The sequence below is a fragment of the Anopheles coustani genome, chromosome 3, assembly GCF_943734705.1.
Source record: "Anopheles coustani chromosome 3, idAnoCousDA_361_x.2, whole genome shotgun sequence".
Taxonomy (NCBI): Eukaryota; Metazoa; Arthropoda; class Insecta; order Diptera; family Culicidae; genus Anopheles; species Anopheles coustani.
Genome location: NC_071288.1, coordinates 2,529,913 through 2,557,213, shown reverse-complemented (window position 1 = coordinate 2,557,213; position 27,301 = coordinate 2,529,913). Strand labels below are relative to the sequence as shown.

General features: G+C 46.7%; 2 protein-coding genes across 3 annotated transcripts; both read left to right on the top strand.

Moving 5' to 3' along the window:
- Positions 1-23,780: 23,780 nt before the first annotated feature.
- On the top strand, positions 23,781-25,705 carry LOC131260879 (RNA polymerase II-associated factor 1 homolog). 2 transcript variants are annotated; one of them, XM_058262723.1, is made up of 3 exons: positions 23,781-23,917; positions 23,983-25,230; positions 25,318-25,705. In XM_058262723.1, exons 1-3 carry the CDS (start codon positions 23,850-23,852, stop codon positions 25,628-25,630), a joined length of 1,629 nt encoding a protein of 542 aa, XP_058118706.1. In that variant the 5' UTR covers positions 23,781-23,849; the 3' UTR covers positions 25,631-25,705. The 2 variants fall into 2 exon arrangements, with proteins under 2 accessions (XP_058118706.1, XP_058118705.1); XM_058262722.1 differs by having other exon boundaries at positions 25,294-25,705.
- Positions 25,706-25,811: 106 nt separating this feature from the next.
- Positions 25,812-26,913, top strand: LOC131260880 (Bardet-Biedl syndrome 5 protein homolog). Its single transcript, XM_058262724.1, has 2 exons — positions 25,812-25,867; positions 25,926-26,913. The coding sequence occupies exons 1-2, from the start codon at positions 25,812-25,814 to the stop codon at positions 26,911-26,913; spliced, it is 1,044 nt and encodes a 347-aa protein (XP_058118707.1).
- The last annotated feature ends 388 nt before the right edge of the window (positions 26,914-27,301 follow it).

Here is a 27,301-nt window from a genome sequence, read left to right as displayed (position 1 = left end):
TAAGCCGACGATAATGGAGTGCCAACGGGATGATAATTGCTGCCAATTAATGGAAGTCTCCTCTTCCGTCGAAAACCCGGAACGCTCGCTCGCTCGCTCGCTCGATGCTGTCGGTGGCCTCCCAGTGGCTTAAGCCCGTCTGGAACGCAGCAGCAGCGCTCGTCTTCGAGAAATCCTTTTATTAATGAAGTGGAGTCTTTTGATGCGACAGTGCTAGAGAGTGAGAGGGATAGAGATAGATAGAGCGAGAGATATTATTGCGCCTTGCTCTGGTTGCTGGAGGAATTTCCACTCGTACGGCGCCTTTCGGCTCGTTTCGGAATCCGTACAGGATTTCAGCCGTGAGGATTATTTTTCCAAACACGACTTTCACTTCGAAGAAGAAAAAAACCGGTAACTCGAGTAAAACACTATTTACATCTCACCCCGTACGTCCGTTTTGGATCAACAAAAAGCGGGCAGGAGAGCGAACGCGTGTTAAACGCTGCAACAGTGCCAAGCGTTTTAAAACCGTTTGTGCCACTACTGTCGAAAATTAAACAATGCAGACACACAAAACCGACCGAGAGAAATAAAAGAGTACACCGTTTTGTATGTGTGTGTGTGTTTGTGCCACTTGCAACAACTGGTACACGAGGCATTTGTTCGCATAGGAACGGAACGGAAAACAAGGAACCTGAAAACCCGGAAAACCCGTCCAACCGAGCAAAAAAGGTACAATATTTAAATATGTGACTAGTAAAATAAGCAAAACCCCCGGCCAACCAATGCCCAGGCAACCGATGGGGCAACCTGCCCCATCTTCCCCGATCGCACGTTCCACAATCGTCCGTCAAATGATTCGAATCAGGGAATGTATTATGGCCAGACGGAAAATCTCTCACCGAAAAACTCAAATAGCAGCATATTTCACACAAAACCCACACACTCGCGGCACAAAACAACGTTTCTTGCCGTCAACTGCCGAGCGCAATAGTTAGCCCGCTGCATTCATGCATGTATGCATAACAAAACGGGCACTGTTCGGTCCGGGTTTGGCCACCAGCTTTTTTGTTTCTATGAGGCCCTGGGTTTGGGGTTTTTCCAGCGACGCAAGAGCTGTAGCAACTTCGGTGTGGGGCCCCTGCGAGATGCAATTGTTGATTGATGCTGGCGAAAGCTAAAAGTTGTTTAAATATTTTTCGAATCCCTCCCAGCGCCCTCTCACAGATGGTCGTATATATGTACATTTGAAAACCTCGGCGTAAATACGGTACGAGCCCCAAATCCGAGTCAAACAACAAACCGAACTCCTGAGTGTTGGGAGAAAGTGCAACAAACCGTAAGTCGATGACGAATGGTGGTGAGGAGGAGGTCACTGTCTACCGGTCTTCAAATGTACGATTCAAGGTGGATTCAAACAATTAGTTCTGTATAGGATAATTTGCAAGATTTTTATGTAAAGCCATATTAGTTAAGAGGTATGCTAAGAGCTAAGATAAAGTCCACAGCTAATACGGCTCCTTTTATTCACCACGTAGATCAGTACCATTTAATATTGTTTGAAATCGAAAGTGTAATAGTGTTATTTTAAAATAATATTACTAAAGAATTTGATCCCTATACATCACTTTATAATATAAATTAACGGTTTAACTATGGTACAACATTCCTCTCAAACCCCGGTAGCACTTTGATTAATCGAATTGTTTTTGGTGATGACGACTTAATCCTTCAGCTTCCCTTAGTGAACTTGATTCCTCCTGGCATTTAATACTCGACCAGTTTTTGCATAATTCACCGCATCCGAAAGCGTATCCAACTCCGGCTTAACGTTTTAAGCAGACATTAAGCTTGGGAAAATTTCGTCAAAAGATAGGGCTCAACATATGAAGGCATAAACCTGGCTTGGTCTCTGCCTCATCTTGGCTTTAACATGGCCGCAAGGCGGAACTCTAACCGGTGTTACTAATAATGGCTGCATGTACGAAGCCTCCGGTACTATTAAACTCAAATATGGACCAAGTTTTCATTTCCCCTTTCCATTCCCGATCTCAGATTGCCCGGCGCAGTGGGGATAGTAAGGCATCAAATGAGTTGGAACGGCGTCCCGGTTCCCAGGGTGTGTATGTTAACCCGTACGTGCGAACTGACCAAAGGACTAAAGGTTTCAGTACGAGCCGAGGGCGCACGTACGTACACGCGATATGCCCTAGAATTCTACATTACAGCTCGCCAGTGTGGTGGTTGGAGAAACCCCGCACCAGACAACCAAAGCTCGGAAAAATAGGCGAACCGATCGGTAAGGACCACCAGAAAGCCCTGAAAATATATCTATATATGTATGCCGGAAACTTTTGCGTCGGAAGAAGAACCTGGGAAGCTTCATTACGGCATCTCTTCGTGTGGAAGCATTAGTTTGTGTGGAAGCGCGTTTGGTCGACTATCTGTTTCTCGCAACACCGAGTCTTCGTGGTGGACTTCGTTCGTTTAATAGGAATAAATTCATGGCTATAATAACTTCTGTCCTGCATGCATGCATTCATGTTGGTTGCTCGGTTGGTTGCTTATGCGCTCACACACACACACCCAACCTAACACGCACACACATGCACAAACCGACGTCTCCTTCGAATCACGACCAACGGGAGAACATTTGTTCTAATTCGTACCGGGTAGTATCCTCCCAAACCACCTGTCTCGAAGGACGCAGACCGAAATGAAACGCCCATTAGGGAGAAAGAAAACTTAATTAAAACAATTATCGCCTTCTGGACATCGGAGGAGTCCACCACCCAACGGGCGCCCGTCCCTCGGAAAATGACAGTCCGTGCGGTGATTTTCTAACGATCCACAGCCCGTAGTTCATAATCTAATTTGGGACAGTCTGTGTCGGTGTCCGGGACAGCAGTAGCTGCATTTTATTTTTAAATTTCATGCTTGTCACAAATATTTTTGTTTGCTAACATAGTTAGCCGGTGTGGACAGTTGAAAACGGGAAAGTTTGAAGCGCAAACCCGGGAGTCCTTACAAAACCCTCTTGAGCCACCAGGCGCCTCCATTACCAAATATTTGGGTATTAAAAATTTGCCTAATGAGTAAAAAAAAACGGTATCAATGTCAAGTAAAACACTGGCCTCTGTGATAAGCCAAAATTAATTACCCTAATGCAGTTGGCCACTGGAAATCCTTCCCTAAGCTTCATCCGTAACTCCACGTACCGGACTACGTGATGGCGAACCTTCATGTAACTAATTTCATTCCCCGGCAATATTTCCCTTCGAATTTTACCCATTTAATTCTTTCGCCCGGAATTCACCCGGCATAAAAAGAAACGCCACAAAGCAAACAAAAGGAAACCTTGACGGATGGCAACGGAAAGAAAAGAAACAAAAAACACGTGAAAAACCTCTGCCCATCCATAACCGCTTGTTAACAGAGAAATTAATCTTCATTCATTTTCTTGACAGAATTAGGATAATTAAAACCGAAATTAAAACATTCCTCGCCCGCGCCAAAGAGGAAAAACGCGATCCGTGGAATGGAAAAAGTGTGACATTTTACATGACACTGCTGGAAACGGTTTTCGTACTCGCGAAACTTCGAAGGATAAAATGTTAAAGGAAATTCAATCGGACGAGGTGCACGGTAAAGCAACAATGGTGGAACGATACCGGAGCTTCGCGTCAAATGCAACAGAAAGAAATGACGTTTGCGCGCTGTCAAAACGATAAAATAGACACAATTGAACGAAACGGATCCCAGCAGGCATTAAGATTGGCACAATGAAATGGAAAGGGGGAAAATGCTCCAGTTGCAACAACCGTCTGCTGGGTGTATGTGTGTAGGGGTGGGTGAAATACTTCAAATAAATTACAACCAAATCTTACCCCTTCTACCTCGTACCCTTCTCCATGGGGAATGCTGGTCACGGCAAGACGGTTTCTCAAACATTAAGCGAAACAGATTTCCGGTTTGCGCTCTCGCAGAAATCGCATTTCCTTCGCTTCGCAAGCGGAACGTACGGAACACCGAGCGCCGCCGGAAAGCGACTTCCAGCCCGAAATTGAAAGGAAACTTCACGAACTTTTCTCCCACAAAACCGGCGGCTGCATTTGGGTCTCATTCAATATTTATTCTTTGCTGAGCGCATCATTCCGCTTGCGAATGGAGTCAGCAATGTGAAGTATCGTGTTTTTTCTTCGTCTTTCGGGAACCTGGGAACCTGTGAGCGATTGCAAGCACTGCTCTGAACACTGTGCTATCCTCGCAGCTGCTTAAGGGATCCGGTGCATTTCTGAGCAGGGTTCGACATACCGACCCTCCGGGAGGAAAGAATGGGAATGAATAGAACAGGACCAAGGAGCGAAACGAAGCCAGCTGACTACCGTACAATTTCCTAGTCTACTTCGATTCGCTATCCCTAGCAACGATCTGCGATGATGTGGATCTTCTATTTCTTGAATCGGTTCAATTTCCCATCCCTAATCTTCACATCTCACTCACTCACTCTCTTACCATCTCTATCCGTTAAATCTTCAACAAAGCTCTTTCACTGTCGCTTTCCAAAGCCAGAAGCTGATGCTGATTCCTCGGCCAGCTTCTTTTACCTCCTGTTTTTCCCTATCCCCATGGCCCCAGATCTTCTGATGATACTGCTAACATTCAACCAGACTACAGCCGACATGGGATCAGAGAAAAACGTCCTCAAAAATGCCCCGCAATGTCGCCACGCAGGACGTGACGGGAAACCTTCCCAGAGGTCGTGGTTGCATCACTCCCTTCCTCTCCTCACTTCTCTCCACACAGAACAGAACATTTGCCCGTTTTTGTGAGGTTATGTTCTTCTGTTCGTTCTTCCACCAGCGCCCGATCGTTATTGTCCATTTTATGCTTCCTTTAGTGTTCGCTTCGCGTCAGCCGCAGGCAGTTTTCTCTCCTCCCCGGGACAATCCGGTTGGGACGATTTAGAACAAGGAGACGCTCGCCGGATTCAGGCAACATCGACGACTTATCCTTTCGTGCCCTCCTTTTCCGTAGTCTGTGTATATCACCGGTGTCCTGTTGCACCACCAATCGACTCGAGCGAACTCGAACGAGGACATAGTTTCGCTGAAGGCAAGACGCCAGATGCACCAACTCTGATCCGTTCCCTACCTTATCGAAGTGGACCACATTCCCCCCCCCCCTCCCCCCCCCCACTGCACCGCATACATTCTTCGGGTCACAAATCCGTCCCAACCGGCGAATGAAACCGATGAATCCCCTCCTCCGGTGACGTCAAGATGTTTAATCGAGAATCTGTCCCCGCCGAAGGAAAGGAACCTATCCCTTTGACGTTTGAGTGATGGGATTTTTCTCTGTGTGCCATTTTTCTTCCGAGAGCGGGGATCTATCTATCCCTGGACATATGTCGGCCTGGGAGGTTCGGTGCACGTGCTTTAAAACTATCCTCTTGCCCTACCTTTTGCGGGCGGCCAGGCTTTCACTCCTTTCTATAAGCCTTGGAGACCATTTCCAAACCCCAATCGTTCTTTTTTTTTTGATCCGCTCCACAGAACGAATTGAGGACAAACATATACTATTAATTGCATTTTCCACCCTCATACGGATCTTGAATCCCGTTCCGTGATGAAATTCTGACAGTTTCTTCCCGGTGGAAAAAAGGAACATAGTACCGAAACCTTTCAACATGACAATCGATTGATATCCGAGCCTTAAAAAATTAACCTTTCGCTTTGGAGACTCCCTACAACTATTCCACGGTCAAGGGAACTCAAATATGGCGCTGAGGAGTAGAAAAAAAGAAGTTCGTTAAGGAAGCAGGTGAAGGAAAATCGGCGCAGTGGGTGGGGGAGAGAAGTTGATTTTTCTGACCAAAGAAACAACATGCAAACAACGAAACATTTTTCATCCGTTCTGGGCTATTCCCAGCGGGGCTTACGACGGTAGCGGATGTACGCAGCATCATTCCTCGTGTCCCTCCACCTTCCATTTCATCCCATTCCCTAGCCTGGTTTCTCCTGGCCATGGGGAGGGTGTTGGTTGTTCCGTTTTCCGAACCCAAACCGCTGCGCGGTGGTTGTGCTTAATAAATTGTAAAAATAAATTGAAAAACTTCTCCCATAATCTCCAGGTGCTTGCAGGCAACGCAAGCACAAAGCTTTCGATCGGTGTACGCGCTCTAGCGCCACGAGTTGGGTTTGCGTTGGCCATGGGAGTTCACAAAAAAACTTTACACAGCAAGAGATAAATAATCACCCACGATTCCGGACGTGTTCCGCGACGCAAAACCGGAGCCTTCCTACATGCGCGCGCGTTTGTTTATGGTGCGGATCTCGCATAAAAGAGTTACACTGCCGGCCGGGCCCGATGATGGACTACTTTGGAAAATTGCACGGTTTCTCCGTTTCTTGACTTCACCCTCAACACCCTCTGCTAGCGACCGAAGAAAACAAAAACACCATGACCACCGGGTTTTCCAAGTTAGAACAGATAAATACTTAGCGCCTCTCGGGAGGATGCTTCCATTTGATTTTCCCAACTTTTCCCCCGGGCCGTATTGTTCTGCTACTTCCCGGCGGTACAGAATGTACGGATAAAAGGATTTACTCGAAGAAAATAACGATCATGCAAAAACACACACACACACACAGCCTGCACGATCGATCCAAATGTCGTCATCGCCATCATCATCGAGTGGCGCAGCTGTGGCGTAGCTGGAAGTATCGGCAATTCGACAAGCGTGTTAATGTGCCACATCATTAGAGCGAAGGGTAACCGGGTGGTTCATATTCATGGCCGAAATATAATTTTCCTTCCGTCATCCCTCAATCGCTCGGCTTTCGTTCCTGTTCGGAATCGATTTTCGGTCCGTTTCGCTTCGCTCTGCAAGACATCTCCGAATGTGGATGCAAATGGGAAATGGGTGGCTTGGAGTGGCCTTCGGAAAAACCAGAAGTGGAATTTCCAGAATGGAAAACCCGAACGTCCCGAGCGCCGAGGAGGTAGTACCGCCAGCATCAGCAAAGTGTGACCGGGCGGGCGTGATTTTCACATTTCGAAATGCGCGTGCAATTCCCACAAATGTTGACACATTTCAGATTGGAATGGAATTATTCTTCTTCTGCACATCGACGGAGGACAATCGGGTGGGTGAAGGAACCCCCGGCTGGTGCAGATCGGCAAGATCTGTACGCCAGCGGACCCCGAAAGGTTTTGGAATTTGCGATCCGCCTCACGCGGAACACACACACGCTCGACGAAGAAGTGATGTGATTATTGGAAAATGGCTGCTCGTAAGCCCCCGGGGTGCGATAACAGCGTGCCGGAATGCAGGAACGAAAGGCAGTGAGTAACGACTACATATTGAGCTTCGTACACATCGTCACCCGGAGTGTGTACCGCTCCCTTTTCTGCACGCGGGTGGCCAATTTCCAATCGAAACCACCAGTGGAAAACCCATCGCCATCATTGCCATCTATCATGATCAGATTCCTCCACGCGCGGCCAACAAAGGCCATCGGGTTTTGTGTTAGTCCAAATATCGAATCGGATTCTTCGAACCTTCGAACGGAGCTGGAGTCGTACAGTTGTGGGTATAGATTTAACTTTTTAGTCGAAGAACAAGAGTGCATTTAATATGTTAAATGGATTAATTTTATACTGGAAGACAAAGCCGGGTAATACAAATTCCATTGTTCCTAATTCAAATATTGCACGGCCCAGAAGGTTTAAATTTTCACTAAATTATTCAAACAATATGCATCAACCGACAACTGCTGTTAGTTTGATTTTATTTCATTGGTTTTCGTCCGTTTGACACTGCGACCGGCTACGCAACAGAAATAATCACACAAGAACCCGCGCTTCCAAATGGATGCCATTTTCTGACGATGGCCGTCAAATGTGCAAGCGGAAAGGCCCGGAAAGAGGGGGATGTACTTTACGGCTGCATGACCACCGTCAATGGGCGACCGAGAGCTTCGATACGCTTCGATTCGGCCACCGAAAGCACCCGCTCACGCACCCGAACCGCGCCACGCCATCGAGCGCTAATTCGAAGCGAAATCTAGATATTCGGTCAACCAAACGTCATCCGGCGCCATCAACCTCCACGCCACGCCACGCCAATGGCCACGAATTAGCACCGGGTGGGGTGGTTTTCCATGCACAATCGAAATCCCATTTAAATCGCCCACCGCATTGTACGCAAATAGAACGTTGCGCTGGGCGTTATTACTGTCGGGAAATGAAATGGATTGACGTTCGTTGTTTTTCCTTCCATTGTTAACCCTGAAAAACAAACGGGGATAAAAGAAATCCTATAAACTATTCGAGCTTGTTGTCATGGTTAAACCATTAGTGTGATGCAGTTCTCGTAAATTTCATTCCACCTCTCGAGGCCTTCTATTTTGCGAAAAGAAACCTTTTCCAGGCAACGAGAATTTCCCAGGATAGATGCCAATCAATTCATCAACAAAGTGCATTGGCCACCGCCCAAGGGGAGAAAATCGAATGAAATTAACTTTCTCTCGACCATCGGGTGGCTTACAAATGGATATCGTTGCCCGCTGGAACTGGATGCTGGTTCGGTACGTCCGTTTTGTGGCAACAGTTCCAGGTACTTCGACAACATTTTTAGGATTTCCCAACAATCCAACGCCGGGCCGGGTCAAACACATTCCCCCACCGGGGGAAAAGGGATGGGAGATGGGAGGCCTGAGCGATTGATTGCTGTCGGGCTCATTTGAGCGAAAATATGAATTCCATTTTGACCCATTTGCCCACCGACCGCCATTTTGTTTCGCCGGGCCCCGGACTATGATCACTCACTTTGAGCGGCCAATCTCACGGGAAACGGTCCGGAACTATTCCAGGCCAATTAATATTCATGTCCCGGTCCCGGTCAGGTCAGCGTAAGGCATTAAGCCTAGCCTTCCCTTGACCTGCGCGGCCAGGAAGGGCGTAGGAGAAGGGGTGGCTCTTTTGTTTGCGCCACGTTGCAGCGGTCCGGAAATGAATTTTCGGCTGCGGCTTCGATTGCACCGCCAATAAACGGCCGCCGAGGTGACCCGAAAACGCGCCCCATTCCTCCGCCAATGTCCAAACAATGTGCGACAAATGGTGTTGCCAGCTTTTCGCCAGTTGATTGATACAATGCTTCGAATCGGCTGGATTACGACCAACGACTAGCGAACGGCTTCGGCCAACGGTTTGTTTGACTTTTCCTCCGCTTCGAAATTCTTTCATCCAGTTAGCGAAGCCTTGAGCTATAGCTTAGAGCTTCCCGGAACTCACGACGTTTCACGATGCGCATCGTTTGGAGCTAACCACAACAATCCGCTCGTATCAACCGGTAAGCCCCTCACCCTTTACATCGATACACTCACACGGTTATCTGGAGCTATTGTTTTCTAATAAATTTATGCATCCCTGGTGCGTTCTTGTCCGCATCGCGGAGGAGAATCTCCCTGCTCGGACGGCGGAACCGACCCGAACGAGGAAGGCGAACTTATGAGGGGCTCAATAAAGGCAACCAAGGATATGTGGCTGGCTGGGTGGCCGTTACCTGCGATAACACGAAACAATAGGAACCCATTATCCATTCCAGCTCCATCAATGTTGCGGCAAACCGGCGCGGACGAAGACTCACATGCACATGCCACTTTCGGCGGACAATGCTGCCAATTTGTGCGTCACTATTCACCTCGTCGCTCGCCGTGCCAAATTCGTGCGTGCTAAATCCGCAAGGAACTGTTCTTGATAATCCCAGCGCGGCCGAAGCTCGGTCAGCTTTGAAAAGAATCAGTTTTCAATGGGGAAAACCCCTTTTAGCGAACCATCACCAACTCCGCGGTTGACGTGACTTCAACACACAATAGACCCCGTCATATAACAGTTATCTGCTGCGGGTTTCATGAAATCTTGGTAATCTGCGGGACTTTGTCGTATGTCAAGGGACTGACAAGAACGTCGACGTACGTGTCTTAAATCTATGTTTGATATCCTACGATATTTATAGGACGAAGACTTAGCGGAAAACTTGCCAACTCCAGAACCAATACTAATACTGATGGTATTGCTTTTTCCTCGTACAAACAGTTTTTACCCCAAAGGTAAACTACTTTCGATGTAGGACTTTACTCGTGACCCAATAAACAACTCCCTGCCGAACAAAACCCTGACAGGCTCTCCGGGCAAGAACGTTATTGGTTTTCCCAACCTGTCGCCGAGCGATGAACCGTGCCTTCTACATTTTCTCTCGGCTCGGAAATTTATGAAAGTCGTACGAAATATTTCATTTCCAGTATCCATCCAGTTCGTTTCGCAGGCAAATTTCGGCGATCGTTTCATTTTCAGCCGACGATCCGGACCCGATGACGAGCTTTCAACCTCATCAGCCTCATCATTCGTCGGCATCGTTGTCGTCCACGTCCTCGGAGCACCATCCGTGCCGTCAGCTTGTGTCTTATTATTTTATTTTCTCACTCCTCGTTCTGTTTCGCTGCCGGGTGAAGCGCCACGCAAATGGGTTTCCTTAACTTAATAAGAATCCTTTTTCCGCTCGCTTAATGCTACACCTTCCTACCGGGTTGGAGGAACAACTGGCGGCAGAACCAAGACAGTTTGGGCGATGGGTAAATTTTCCGACACGGGAGGTTCCCTTTTCCCCACGCTTGCTTGTGGGAGTGTTGGATAATTCGTAACTAGCTTCATCAAGTGTGGAAAGCTCGGTGGAAACATCAGCTGCAATCGTCGGCTCAATTAATCCGCCGGAAAAAAGAAACAAACCACCGTCAAATACTATGCTGGAAAATGTACGATGAAACTCGAACCCCGGCGCTCACTTTTCCATCCAACGCATGGGAGCAGAATGGGGGAAAACTCTCGGTAAAACCAATATCATTAATTGCCATCAAAATTCCAATCGCAACCGAATCCCCGCGTAATGAATTCATTCTTCAGTCAACAAAAGTGCGCCCAATATTTGTTTACCTACTGGCAGCATCGACTTGATTTGCCCTCAAGCGTGCCGTCAGACGAAATCTACGGAATCGTCGACAAATACTTCTCCCCCCCCCCCTCCCCTCCCTTCTCACGCTCTTTTTCTTTCCACCCACAAGTCCCCACCCCGTAGAGGGGCCGGCAATAGGCGGGGAAAAAGAAAATACTCCAACGGTACAACAAACGGACGAGCGAAGTTCCGTGGTAACAGAAATTGAATTTTCCGAACTGCCAAAAGGCCCTCCTCTCGCGTTGGATACACATACACACACACAAAGAGGGAAGCAAACAACGAACAGAAGAGAGGCGAAAAAAATATTGTAATGGCAATCGACGAAAAACGCTACATTTTACGCACATATTTCGAATGTATAATTTGAATTCCTCGTTGGGTCCCTTATCCCGCCGCGCGGGTGCGCCTCCGCCAGCGCCCTAAGGTGTAAGTATTTGCCTACCTTTTAGATCTAGTCGAACGTGGGAGCAGCAAAACGGAGCCACGATGAGCCTCCACCCCGACGGTACACACGTACGTGCGCTGGGAAAGCCTGAAAAACGAGCCCAGAATCGGAAATCGAGCGGAAGCTTGAGATTTTTCTTTTGCCTCCCGGTTTGGAAACGCCGATGGCGGCGCGGAAAGTTGTGCTAGCGGGTCGGCGTGGAACAAACCCCTCGCGCTGTCCTCGCCAAAGAGCCACAGCATAACTCATCAAATCAAATCGCCTGGCGTGTTTTCCACCGAAAGCGCGGTCGTGCTAAGGCCAATCATGGCGACACGGACAACGCGTGACGGGAGACGGTGGCTTTGCATTAGAACCGTACAAAATCATTCATTATCAGTCACGTTCCGCTGTGGTGCGTGGTGCGTTTGTATTGCTTTCCGTGGTTTCGGTGCCTAAATCGGAGCGCTAAATTAGCATTCGCGTGGAAATACGTACGAGGCGTACGCTGTTTCCCGTTCCACCAAACGCGTGCCTCGATGGAAATTGGAAGTGAGGGTAGGTACTTACGTGAAAGTGCAATAAAAATATTACTTCATCAACGTGCTGTGCCAAATGAACCACGGAGCCCGCGGTCGAGAATATCTGTACACATCGCTTCTAAGCCCGTAGACAAACGGCGAGCTATTTTACGGCTCATCAAATCGATGATAAATGTCGATCAAATTGTTCTACTTCCGTCCACACAGATCGGCAAGTCGAGATATACGCGCCAGACGCTGCTAGGCCACCCATCTGTCCAGTGTTTTACAGCTGCACCATTGACGCTGTTGCTACCAACCGCAACCCATAACGCCATCGAGGGAAATCGAGCAGCAGCGGGGGAACAGGGAGGAAGCCGCGAAGGGACCAGGGTATCCGGTGCCATCAAGAAGGCTACCATTATTTATGATATCAACAACATCAAGTATCATTCCCGCTGCCGTAACAATGTTTGCGACCATCCGCCACTCCAACGCTTGTGGATGCGAGCGGGGAGGGTAGAGGGAAGAGTTGCGGTGGGCAAAACATTGCCATGACGCCGTCGGGCCTCATTCGGCCAGGATTCCTACTCTGGAGTTCCGATTGAAAGCGGTCCCTTTAATGTCCATCCCTCCGAGCGACACCTTCCCTTTTGTTGTACCATTCCAAACTGTGTGTGTGTAGGGGAAAGTAAGGCAAAAAATTATAGCAAATAAATGACTATTTACAAGAGGTTGGAAACAAATTTAAATTTCTTGGAATGATGAAACCTGTTTCAAGGATCCCTTACGCAAAAAAGAATGAAGAGTAATCAACTGCTATTTTAAAAGTAGTTTTGATATTTTTTAAATCATGAATTAGACGTTAGAGTGCTGGAATGTACAGAAACTTAGAACTGGTAAAAATTAATAGCTCAGAGGTACACAGTGCCCCACGTCACCTTATGTATGTTTTTGTTTGCCATACCAGTACCGTGCACACAAATCATCGCCAGTCTTTTGTAGTAATGTTTGCTCATCGCTTTCTTTCGGTACGGTGTTGGCCCTCCGCTTCTCCGTGCTCCGAGGGTTTGCCATAAACCAGGGTATAAATTATAGCCGTGTTTGATAGCACCGGGATCCCGTCCGGATGGTTGACGTTGGATACACTACACACTACACGGGGTTGTGTGTAGACCCCTTCCCTCCCCCCCTTGCGTATGTGATGAAACAACAGGCCACCAACCCAACTGCAATGGCTCCATTTCCCGGCAGCCACCGGCGGGCTTTGTCTCGCTGCTGACCAAAAATGCGACATCGTGATAAATTGACCTCACCATACTGAATTAAGATCGTTAATCGTTGCGTAAATGTTGTGCCATTGTTACCGACTGTGTCCTAACGTCGGCCGCGTCGACGAAGGGAAATAAAAATGGTGGCCTCTAAAATGTCCCACAGTAACGCTGGTGTACCCATCAAGGCAATGTTTGTTTCCATGTGTTTAATCCACTAGGTAAAATTATGTGTTCAAGGAAAATGGGGAAACCATCATGCGAAATAGCCAACGACAAAACAAAACCAACTCGATTTTCAAATAAAACAAGTATATCAATAATTAAATGGCACGAGAATATGCCCTGCGTCGTTAACCTTCAAATGAAATTGGAAAATTTAAACAAACGGCAAATTTGTCATTTGAAAATGACATTCACCTGCATCGTTCTGGTAAATGTAATACCTTACCGAAGGAAGAGAAAGGATTCAACGAGGGATGATTAATCACAGAACGAAGTGGTTGCCGATTCAGCACACGTGGTCGACACTTATGGGCTTCTCTTTATTGGGATTTGATTTGAAGCCGGCGAGAATCCGCCTGCTGTCAGCCGCTTTTAGAGCTACATCTTCCAGCCCATGTGGCATGTCTGGTGCGGAGTGTTGATTACATACCCGCGCACGCTGATGGATGAACCATCCGCCAACGATTTGACATTCACGATAGGATTAAATATCACCACAGAACTCCTGCCCTCGCCCCCACTCCCTGCCGCTCCCGAAAACTCTTCGCGCCTACTAGCCGACATTCAGGACACTCGACACTCGACCTCGGGCTTCGTTCCCTCGCCTCCGATTACATCGCGGCTTCTCTAATTCGATATTAATGTGTCATTCTCTGTGACCGCGCCGTGATAAACGATGGACGTGAATCATGCCATCCATCCTTTCCATCCGTTGTTACCATTCCGGTTCCTTTCATCATCGGCATTGGCTTCCGACCCCGGACGGAAAACTCCGACCGGGAGTAGATTTTGTCGACATCTTCTCCGCTCTGTCAGAGGGTCTGACTATGTCAGCCGGCATTTCGGTGGCCTCAAATTGAGCTGGGTTGAAATCAAAAACCACTTGCCCGTTTCGCTTTTGTATTCATTTTCCAGCAACCCTTATTTGTTTTGCGAGATGTAATAGATTGTAATGGCAAAACAGATTCCACACGCATGTGGGTCTTATCATGTCCAACTAGAATCGGGCGCATTGTCTCAACAAGACATTCATCATCGTGGCTTTTATGCTAGTATAATCCATTCTGTAAGTGGTTATGCCTTTTGACGTACAAAGACCAATATATTCTGGAATATAAAATTCAATTGAACAGTGTAAGTGAAAGTCAATCCAACAAATCGTACTGGCTTAGAGCTTACGAACTACAAAAGTTCTATTAAAGATAACTTTTCGAAAGTAAAAGCACCAGAAAGCGAAAATTAATCCACCCTCTCTCCAGATCAAAGTAGAAATCCAATCGAAAGGAACAACCGAAGGTCACGTGTAGTAAAGGATTAAAAAACAGAAAGCAAGAATTGCTTTTCCCCATTAACCACGTGGCATGAGGCGAGAAACCCCGCTGGAGCAGTGTGTTTCATTGGACCCATTTTCAAACAATTTATTTGTAGTTCTACATGTTGCTGTTTCATTTTACTCCTTTCCGAGTTTCCGAGATACGCGTTCTAGCTTGTGTTCGGGAAACTGATGGCGATGTTTTAGTGGGTAGAAAATAAACTACTCAGCATTGCTGCGTCCCCGAAGGGCAGCTAATAAAAGGATACAATTGAAATAAAAATTATTGCAAAACTTTCGTTTCGACTTTGCTGTATCTCGGCGAGCTTTCAGCGTCGACTTCGAGGGAATGCATAAACGAATTTTAGTTGTTCCTTCTATGGACGCTATTTTTATGTTGCTCGCGCCCGGATTTCCTCCCTCTCCTCTGGGCACAGCGTGGCTCGGAGTTGAAAACGGACATGCCACGGATGCTGGCAACTCGTAACTTTCATTCCCCCGGCCCGAGAATCTAGCCACATTTCGCACGCTTCATAAAACTAGAGGCTCGAGAGCGACTTGCGGAGTGCGCGGCTTGTTGCAGAACGAACGGAATGTTGCCTTGATGCTGTTTTCTTTCTTTTTTATTCATCCACATCCTCCAAGAATTCGGTACAATGAGCTTTGGGGAGCGATGAAAACTTTCCCTTGCCGCCAGCCTGCTCGTCCTCTTCCGTACGCATCAGACGCTAACTCTGGCAAATATCAATGCTGGCGAAGAATTTTAATCAAATTTTGATTTGTTCCGCTGCTTTGTGATATGCTTGTGACATTCCAACTGAAGACGCGGGCGAAATAGCTGCGATCCTCGTGAGCCACCCTTCGCCCTGCATTCATCGTGACATTCGATTGCTTCTCTTGCTCGCTTTTTTCCCCTCTTAGATTCGACTCTAGCAAGCTCTGATTTGCTCTGCAACATCACTCCCTCCAACAGGGGGAAAGCGGGTCGCAAAAATTCCTCCAATTAATGTTTGTTCGCAAACACTCCGATTCTCTTTCATCCTAAACGAAAATGTACTTCAAACATAGTTCGCTTCGCAACCTTGCCATTCACTAGCAAGAGTTCGACTTTCGGACAAATTACAAAAGGGAAACATTTTCCAACCGGACACTCTCTGCTTTGAGGTATGCCACTTGAAAAGAATAAATACATCGAAAACAGCTCCTAACGGATAAAGAGGGGAAAGAGTTTTCATTATGACAACCAATGTAAGCAGCTTCCCGCAATGGAATTCCGCAACAAAAGTCAACAGTCGTTTACGTTGGATATATTTTACAACGCGATCATTCCCTTGCTATCCAATGAGCAATAGCAAAACAAGCGTGCAGCAGTATTAAAAAATACACTCCTCCTTACCCCAACCCCTCTCCCAACCTTTCTCTCCGACGATCAATTACCCAGACAAGGCTACGTATTTCGTGTTCAGGGGCCAAAAAGATACACACCACCGTTACAGACATTTGCATACATCTGCATACCAGCGCTTTTGGAGGATGCAAGTTTTCCTATAGGGAGAAGAGGACAAGGAATGGTTTAGAAAACAAACCCCCCGCCCCAACAGCAGCGGCACAAGAAACACAAGAACCTGGCCCGCTTTTCCAGGGAGGGTGCCCAAAAATGACAAGCAATTCTGTCGGCGACAGATGGCGCTTTATGTCAGCCGTAACGTAACGAATCAAGTACACACACCCACGGGGGAGGAATCCCTCCGGTTCGGGTCGGAAACTAGCCGAATTTCGGGTGTAGCCCGGGAATGGATTGGGAAGACCGAGAGCGACCAATTTCAACCAAGAAATAGTATGCAAATTTTGCAACTTTTTCCACCGTGGCCTCGCCCGAAAGCCCGAAAAACCGAACTAACAAACTGACACCAAGTGTTAACTTCACGATCGTGGTAGTTTTCGGGCGTACCGAGCGTTTGCTATTTTTCTTCGACACTGGACAAATATTTTCACTGTCTGCCCGTTGGGCGCAAGAATTGTGTCCATTCTGGCCTTTTTAGCTAGCTTTCTCGCTCGATTCAGTAGTGTTTTTCTCCCTCCTCCCAGGATATTGTCCCAAGATCCGGTCAAGAACGCCACAAGCGGCGACCTCATCGGTAGAAGCGTATTTGTATCCGCCTGCGAGCACGCCTTGTCCGGGGTTTGACTCGGAAAAGACTCGCTTTTAACCTTCTTACTGGGTGGTCGTGTTCAAGACCATTATGTTATTTTTACTCTGCATCCTATTTTTCTTTTATAATTTATTTGTTTTCCCATCGTCCTGGGCAGCGGAGGGTATACGTTCCGCTTTTCCTTTCGGTAAAACGGTCAACCGTTTTCCCAACCAACCGCTGGGGGAAGACGCTTTTCGGGAAGGGTCCATCCCAGGTTTCGATCGGACGTGTTTTGTTTTGCTTTCGCACTCAAATTAACATTATAATGAGTTTGTTTAAGTGCCTTTTTCTCGCAGAAATAAAAATCGCACCTCATCCGTGTCCTTGCTATCACACCCTGGGGAGTGAGAAGAGATGGAGGGGGGTGGGGATAAGGATGCGGATTTCCCGGGGGCCCTTAACTGCCTTAACGCTTTCGTTTTTCGCTTCACCTTGCAATGATAAACGGGTCCCCAATGGCCACGACAGGGAATCGGAACGCGTCAGATAGCGTGATGAAAATTCTATAAATTGCCATTATCATCATCGCGCTGCACAAAACCCTACAAGAAACCGTTGATATGGTGCATGAGACAAACGGTGGATGTGCCGTTGTTTCGCAACTCGTCCTTGATACAGGATATTTTTCTGTTGTTTTTAATTTTTTGCGCGCTACCCATTTCCCATTGTCGCAATTTTTTGTGCACCATGGGATTGCGTTATTCTTCCACTTGTGTTTTCCATCCCACAGCGTGGCACCGTTCCGTGGTACGAGAATAATCCGCTGGTAATCCTGCCGGTTGTGGTACGAATTTTCCACCAGCGATTCAGCTGCTTCGGACGAATGAAATGACACCAACAATAGACTCAAGAAGGGAGAAGGAAAAACAGTTCACTGTCAGATTTTGCAAAATTTTACTCCGATAACACACTCCGATGTCTCGTGACGTCCCAACCGACTCGTAGAATGCAGTTGCGTCTTCCTCGGCGAGGCTTTTCTGTCACCAGCAGAGCAGCAACATTTTACATCCCACCAGAACCTTTGAACCCGTTGTCATTACAAGCTCGTTGGCTAATGTCGCAACCCGCGGTTTTCTGTTCGAGCAAAAGGGCAACATGTTCATGTTCCGTGCTTGCACAATGTGCTTTTATAACAAACCAGAAACCCACCGCTTTTGAAATGGTTTAAGAGCAACCCCAAAACAAACAACTTCCTAGTGCTCGTGCTTAAAGCCGGTGATACAGAGAAAACATGCATATATCTCTTTTGTGCAGATACTACACAGCTTATTTCAATTTTAGAAGAGCTTTTCATACGCCTACATGTAAAAGATTAATATCAAAAGATATTATAGTGTTCCTTGAACCATTTTCTAAACAACTAAAATGTCTGTGTTGATGGTCTGTTCAGGGAAAGCATGATCGGCTTTTATTATAAAACCTTATTTCATAAGTTTATTTCAAATTTTCCTTATTTCAACAGCTCCCTAGGCAGTATTAAGCCATAGGCTTAAGCTTAAAATGAATAATAAACTATTACACTTATTTAATGTTTTGGCTGATTTGCTCTCTTATTTATTACTTTCTTTATATCTTTTTCGGTATGTGAAAAGTGAGAGTTCAACAGTCTAATATCGGTTAATGGAGTGTAACTCAATAAAACTGAGATCTAATTATAAAATCATAAAAACAAATTAAAGATTTTCAAAGCCAGTCTCACTCATGTTGAATGGACTTTAAATTAGAACACATTTAGAAGAACACTTTTGCTGATGCAAAACATTTGTACCAGCTTCATTAGAGGCCTTTTCAGTTCGTCATGAAATTCCCAATTAAAACTGGAAACGTGGTTTGTTGCTGTTAATTTGAGGAAAACTGTAGGAAACATTCACCACTCAGATGTTGTAATATACCCTAATGTTTTTCTTCGTGGAAAATACCTCACACATTTAGTATAAAAATATTGTTTACATTGCACTACTGAACTACTCCCGAACTACCAGTTATATCGATATCGAAACTGTAGAGTAACAAAAATAAACAAACCTGGTGCGCGGAATAATTTATCGATCAATTAGCTATTCAATTTATAGGTTAATATTTAACCACTGCACATTAACCACTGACCAGCGTGAAACCCTCGTCGGGGCCACTTGAACCCTGATAGCGTTATCCTCGCACAAGTGGGTTCGATAAAATCGCCCAATCGTCCAAAAGGGGATGTTTCAATGCTGGTGTTTCAATTAATGGTTACAGGTGGGAGGATATTATGGGCACAGGGTGGGAGGAACCTTTAGTTATAGGCTATCGTTATACAGAGGCCATCGATATAATAAATAGTAATTGTATCGTGTTTTTCGACCGGCAGTCACCGAATCCCCGATAGAAACCGCGCCCCTTGAGCAGATACGGCTATTATCATAACAGTTCATAATATTTAGCTCTTCATTACAATGCGCTGGTTTTTTTTTTTTCGTTTGGGTGCCAAAAACCCTTTCCCCAAGAGTTCTTTTTTCTTTCTTCTCGGTTGTCGTTATAATTTGTTATTTTGAGGGACTTGTAATGGTGATCCTTTCTAAACTATTTTCCTATGTTCGTTAGGAATGTACCACATGCACCACAACATCGTAAGCACGTAAGAGATCTAGTGTAGCATTAAAATTAAGTGCGAAGGCACCGGAATCCCCAGATGGACTGGCACTTCCACGCGGACGTTGTTAAATTAATTGTAAGAGCATTTATTTTCTGCCATGCGACACTAGACCCCATTTACACACACATACGCAAACACGAAATAAAATAGGCTCCGATGGAGTGGAAGAGTGCAGGATGCTGCGACCCGGAACCCTGCCCGGAATCATGGAATATTATGTTTTAACCTAATCACCCAGACCACATTATATTCCAAAATGCCAACGGCGAAGCGCTTGACAGCGCGGTCCGGCACCATGTTCCCGGGGTCGGTTGTTCACATTTTTGCTGATTAGCAATAGGAGGGAACCCAGTTAAATGGGCCATACTCAATTTGGACATAGCATACTCGTGCCCGTGTCCTCTACTTGAAACCCTCCGTTTCGTCCAGTCGAGCGGCTGGACGGAGGTCGAAATTGTGCGATTGTGTGAATGTGCCCGACGTTTGATCATTGACCATTGACCCCTTCCGTTTTGCCACATACTTTTGCAGAAGGTGGGAAAAAGTGGGTGACGGTGGGGGAGGATAGTTCACAAATTGCAAAAGCCGCCGAATTGAAACCGGACGTAATTTAATAATAAAATTTCCATGTTTATGATACATTCAGAGCACGGGCGCATCGGTTGGAGCCTTTTATCCCTGGTTTCCCTTGGGCGCGAACGGCACGAACGGCACGAACCGAATGCACGTGGAATGTAGGCCCGCGGGAAATCCCGGTGCCGAACACCCTGTCGTTTCCTCGGGTGGGGGGATGTCGTTCCGGGATCTTCCATTCCGCCGCTTTCCTGCTCCTGCACCGGACACGGACGGGTCGTTTTGCCCAAAATCAATTACATCGATCAATAAGCACACACATTCTTCTGGCGCGTCGTATGCAACACTCCCCCTGGATACGCCCTGCATCCACCCTTACGCCAGCATTGGCATCGAATAATTGGACAATCATTGTTCCATGGAACGCTCGGACCGGCATTCCCGGCGCATCTCACGCAATCAACCGGCCGAAATTGGGCAAGCTGGATAGTGCCGAGGGTTTTTCTGGACTCCTGGATCAATACTCTACATTCCATCCGGGAAGGAAGGGTACCAAGGGGGGTGGGATTGGTGTGCCACTGGCAGGGAATTAAATTTGGTTACTCTCTCTCTCCCGCCACACTTCTTCCCCTGTCTGCGGAAATTCTTTGCCAAACAGACTGCGGTGCGAAAACTCGAACGTTAGAATATTATTTACGAACCGCTCAAACAAACAAAATCCCGGTGGACTCCGAAACACGCGCACACGCATCGATATCGAAAAGTGGCGGTGGTGTTTATTCTGCCAAATTGGGGTTTACGAAAAGTGCCCTCACTCCACACATGCACTGCATCATTGCGAGATTAGAGACAATCTAATCATGAAAAAACACAGCCAGAAATGATACAAGAACTCGTTGGTTCGGTTTTGGCGATCGTATAAAATAAGTAATGAAGTCTCTCCGTAACTATAGTCATAGCCATCGTTCGGCGGGTGGTTGTATCGTCATGGAAACAACGTGAGAACGAGTGAAGAATGACAAACCGTTGAAAGTTGTCAAGCAAAATTATCAGCCACGTGGTTGCCAAAGGGGAGGTAGGAAAAAGAAAAACGTGAAAGAGTTTAGAAACAGAAGTCAATTAAAGCGGCCCCACGGGCTATTTGGCAAACGACGAAACCTGACGCTTTATTAAATTCGGTTTTCATTTTTTCACTCCCTCTCCGCCTCCGCGTGTTTTCAGAGTCCTAAGTGTGTGCAAACAAACGAAGCAATTTTCATGAGAAGAAAAAGCGCACAATGCTGGGAGAAAGTTGGGGAAAGGTTTATGATAAGGCTCTGCGTCGGCGAATTTTAAAACTACCCTTCAAACCCAACCTGCCCGGGAAACACACGACCGTTTCACCGAGTTCACGGTATGAGGCTTTGAAAGCCACCAGCAAAAGCACAAAAAAAGAACACAAACTTGTTACCACTTGACTTCTTCGTCCTAACTCCTTCGTGACGCGGAAGTTGCAACGACGCAAAAAAAAAAAGTGCGACCCGAAAAAGGGACCTTTGTTCACGCGTTGAAAGGACATAATTAAACACGATTAAATTCACACCTCGAAATGTGTTTCCTTTTTTTCTTACTCCAGTTTTTCCTCTTCTTGTGCGGCAATGAAATACTTTCTCCGAAGCCGGAAAGAAAGAAAATTAGCTGCTCGGAACGACAAAATAGGTCCCGAGTGACTATCACCCCGATTTGCCTGGTGTTATTATTATTCCAACCGTTGTTCGCAACGATCCATTGTGTGTTGTGCACGGTACAATCAACCTTTAGCGACATTTTTCACTCGTTTATCTCTAAAACACGGTACGCCGTTGGAGGTGCACGACAATGGATTACTTTTTCAAGAAATATAGGTTAAATAATTTGATGAAAAATTCTCAAAATGTAATTTCTTGTGAAACTGATTTTAAAACATACGATTACTTTTGAGAAAAAACACCTTCCCTCAGACAAACCCTTCATTTGAATGATGAAGTAAATTATAAAAATATCGAAGTGTGACCAAATCCATACTTCAATGCAATGAGGTTTAACCATACTTCAACAATCATTCAATCGACCGTATGTTAAAGGATCCAACTTTCTCTTGTACTTCAGACGAACATTTTTGTGAGACTTAGTAATTATTTGCAGTATTTTTGCACTCTACACTCAGCTGCAATATGGAATAGAACGAACACCGGAAGCAGCAGTGTTCAAGCAGCCACACTTTGCGAAACTCTAAAGAAACTCCACAAAACACCAACCAACGAACGCCTCTTGAGCAATCGTGGCTAAAGTTTATGTTGTGCTCGAGAACTTCTCGCCATTCGCGTCTGAGTGATGCGTAGGACCAGCCAGGACTCGTAGAGCGCAACCTGAACCGAGAAGTGTGTGGCCTGGAAAGACAAACAAGATTGATACATGTATCCCTGCATGGCGCACATGCCCGACTCATGCCGATGGCTGCTTGCACAAATACTCCACACCGATGTCGAACCGATCTCGGATGTTGAACAAGCTGACGGTTTACACCGCTGCTTACGTGAAACTTTTCCTTTCTAACAAACTTGGCGCACCGGGCCCCCTTCTTCTACCGCGCCAACAATTTCACCGAGTCTTCAATGGCCGTTACGGCGGTTTCATAGCCGATGCAATTTACAAGAAGCAGCTTGGTGGCCCACACACGGCGGTCCCGTCTGCGCGAACACACCATGTATGAGCAAGAGCGACCAACGACGAATTTACAAATACGACAGAACGCGCTCCCGAATGGGTACAAGAGGCGGTTTCCGCAATTTGCAAATTGAAACACTTCCTTTCGTAAACGGCACTGCATCGAACGGAAGTTCAAATACTACACGGCCAGGAGCAACCCCAAGGAATCAGGAACGGGGAGTAGTGGTATAACCGCGGACTGAAGATTGGAAGAGATACGCCAAGTATGAGTGAGATACAATTTACTTAGTAAATTATAACTTTTCGTTCAATTTCAACTCCGGATGAGGGAGCGTTCCGAAATCCAGAACGGATGCGGAAAGACACGTTTCCAGTGTTACCAGTGATGGTGAGCCGATGGACGGAGTGTGTTGGTGCTTCCTGTGTATCAGAAACGAGATGAACGTTCTGGTTTGGTTTGGCGAGCATGAAGATAAAGTTTTATCTCGTTTAAAGGTAATTGTAAAAAAAACATATTTCCACATGGAACAACCTATCAAACACTGCAAATTTGGCGCTCATTACAGCCCCTTTTCAAACTCGTTAGTGCCTCTTAAATCTGCGTAAATCTGTGCTGATCATTTAGCGGTCAAGAAAGAATTGACTCCCACATGGTACCAACATCGTATCTACCTAAGTCTGAGTTCATCTTTTCCCACTCTATCACAAAAAGGCTACTTCAAATCAAAGTGTATTTCTATTATGTATGCCGGTAAATTTAAGATGCAGCTGCACAATTTGTTTATCGTTAGTTAACGAATGCATTTCAAACACGTGTGGCTGAACTGAGCAATTTGAATATCTTGTCATCCACGCGAGTACAACATTATTTTACTGCTTCGCCCAAGGTTTATAGTTCGCATGCTAGTTTGCTGTCAAACAATCTGCGTAGTCAAACAACTAAAAAGAAACGCGTCTGATGGATTAATCGAAGTGGTCAACATTATCGAGTGAAAAAGCATAAACTGTAATGGCTCCGACTGTCCAGAACGGTGCCAATAGTGCCGATAAACGGCCGGTTCGTCAGCAAGAGCGCAGGTAAGCTGTTTGAGGGCAATGGAGATGCATTATTTGTGTGTAAACATTACCGCTTTCCTTCACAGATCGGAGCTGATTTCCCGTGTGAAGTACTGCAACACACTCCCGGATATTCCGTTCGATCTCAAGTTTATCACTTATCCCTTCGAAAACGATCGTTTTATCCAGTACAATCCGACCTCGTTGGAGAGGAACTATCGGTACGAGGTGCTTACCGAGCACGATCTCGGAGTTACAATTGACTTGATCAATCGAGACCTGTATCAAATTGATCACACGGCCCAGCTTGATCCTGCCGATGAAAAGCTGCTCGAGGAAGATATCCATACGCCGCAGGACTCGATGCGTAGCAGTCGCCATGCGAAGAGTGTCTCCTGGTTGCGAAAATCGGAGTACATCTCCACCGAGCAGACCCGTTTCAATCCGCAAACGATGGAGAAGGTCGAGGCGAAGGTTGGCTTTAACGTCAAGAAAAGTTTGCGCGAAGAAACGCTGTACATGGATCGGGAGGCCCAAATTAAGGCTATCGATAAAACGTTCGAGGATAACACGAAACCGATCACGACCCACTACAGCAAACCGGGTGTCACGCCTGTCGAGGTGCTGCCCCTGTTCCCGGATTTCGCCAACTGGAAGTACCCGTGCGCACAGGTCATATTCGATTCCGATCCGGCACCGAGCGGCAAGAACGTTCCGGCACAGATCGAGGAAATGTCGCAGGCCATGATTCGCGGTGTGATGGACGAGAGTGGCGAACAGTTCGTAGCATACTTCCTACCAACGGAGGACACACTCGAAAAGCGTCGTCGCGATCTGGTGAACGAAACGCTATACGAAGACGAGGAGGAGTACGAGTACAAGATGGCTCGCGAGTACAACTGGAACGTGAAGAGCAAGGCCTCCAAGGGCTACGAGGAGAACTACTACCTTGTGCTGCGTCCGGACGGTATCTACTACAACGAGCTGGAAACAAGGGTCCGTTTGAGCAAGCGTCGCCAAAAGAACGCCCAGCAGCAAAGCAATACGAAGCTTGTCGTGAAGCATCGACCGTTGAATGCGTCCGAGCATCGCATGCAACGTTATCGCGAGCGCCAGCTCGAACCACCGGGCGAAGAGGATGATGAGGACATCGAGGAGGAAGAGGAAGAAGAGGAAGACGAAGAGGTTCAAGGATCCCAGACGCAGGCCGCTGACGGTAAACGAGACGATGATGGTAAAGAAAATCGAGACGAAGATAGGAGTCGTTCTGGAAGTCGCTCTCGATCACGCTCCCGTGCATCGAACCGATCCCGTTCGTCACGTTCAAGATCAAGGTAAAAGAAAGGAATGCAGCGTAGGTTATGAGAACTTATTTACAAATATTTCATACATTACAGATCGGGTACAAAATCTCAGTCCAGATCCGTTTCGAGAAGTCGCAGTCGATCAAAGTCGGGAAGCCGCAGTCGCAGCAGGTCGGTGGCATCTGGAAGCCGCAGTCGCAGTCGTTCTCCGGCAAGAAGCCAGAGTCGCAGCGTGTCACGTTCGCGGTCACGTTCCGGTTCTAATCGACGATCCGGTTCCCGTTCGGTATCACGCTCGCGCTCTCGCTCTCGTTCTCGTTCTCGTTCCGGTTCACGTTCCGGCTCCGGTTCTCGCAGTCGTTCCGGTACCCCTGATGGTGGTGGTTCCCGAAGTGGTTCGGCCAGCCGATCGGGCAGCGAGTCAGAATAACGCGTTGATTAGTGCAACTTTGATTCAGCTTTGTATCCATTTTAAATAATAAATATTTGACATTGAAATATGGAATCCCAAACAGAGTTCGCTTCCATGGCAACCACCAACATAACAAAGGTTGATTAAAAACAACACAGTTAGTCAGTTTTTCGGCAGCTGTATGGTGCTATCGGACATTATGAACCAAAAACCAGTGTGGGAGGATCGAGAAGTGAAATTCGATATTCCCTCGGTGTAAGTGGAGTACATAAACCATAAACCTTCATGCATAACATATCGAATTACATTGCAGCTATAAAACTCTACGCAGTGGTGAGCGCATACTGGATGTCCTAGAATCCGTGGAGGACACCAAGGGCAACAGTGGCGATTGCGGGCGCATACTAGCGACCAACCTTCGAGTAATATGGTACTCAGTTACGTCGCATCGGTTCAGCCTTTCCATCGGCTACTCCTGCATACTGACCATGAACACCAAAACGGTCGTGTCGAAGCTTCGCGGCACAACCCAAGCTCTGCATATTTTGAGCGTCGGCTCCAACTCTCGGTTTGAATTTATTTTCACCAACCTCATGGCGGTCAATACGAAACATTTTGCCTCCATCTTCGACATCTATCGACTGTACCAAGGGTCCACTATTTACCGCGAGCTTAAGCTCCGGTCTTCGATTGTTACGGCCGGCCAACTGCAAGTCCTGCCGCAGGAGCAAATTTTCAACAGCATCTCCGGGGTGTGGAATCTCTCCAGCGACCAGGGCAACCTGGGCATGCTGATCGTAAGCAACGTTCGCCTCGTCTGGTTCGCCGAGATGAACAATAGCTTCAACATATCCCTTCCGTACATGCAAATCGGAAACGTGCGCATCCGCGAGTCCAAGTATGGGCCAGCTCTGGTCATCCAAACGCTGGAAACGGGCGGCTCGTACGTGCTCGGTTTTCGTATCGACCCACCGGAACGACTGGGTGATGTCTACCGGGAAGTTCTTTCCCTTCACAGTGTCTACACGGAGACTCCCGTTTTCGGAGTGTCCTACGAACGGCCGACCGATGTCCATCGTCCAGCGACCGACTCAATCGACGACATCGAAGAGTTCGATTCGACCGCAGGAAGTGATATAAATTCAAAATTCACTGCTTACCTTGCTGACGCCGGCTCGGGCGGAGATGGATCGGGAATGAAACGGAAGCCATTCTACTGCAAAGAACTCGGGTTTGCGATGGAATCACTAAAAGATGGCTACACCGTTAAAGATCTGTGGGATGTGTTACCTTCCCAATAGAATAGAATGCATTGAAATATTCGCCGGAACGTACAGATTTCACCTTTCGCAAATAAAGTGTAAACAAATAAACGCCACTATCCACTATTGGTTGAATTAAAATGTTCCTCCTGATTTTAAATAGAGATGGTTAGAGAAGTCCTTACTTGTGCTACAAGAGTCGCTACAAATTCAGTAACACACCCTGCGGTCATTTCAATTGAATACTCAGTGCCAGCAGGGACTTCAATCGAATCGTTGATGAGGGAAAGTGTGACAAGATGCGCCGTAATGGTACGATATAATTCAATCTTCCAGAAATTCTTATAGTATCTGAATATGTTAAATTAACGAAAACCGAAGAGAAACTGTTTTAATAATCTTAATATTTTAAATACATGTATTGCTT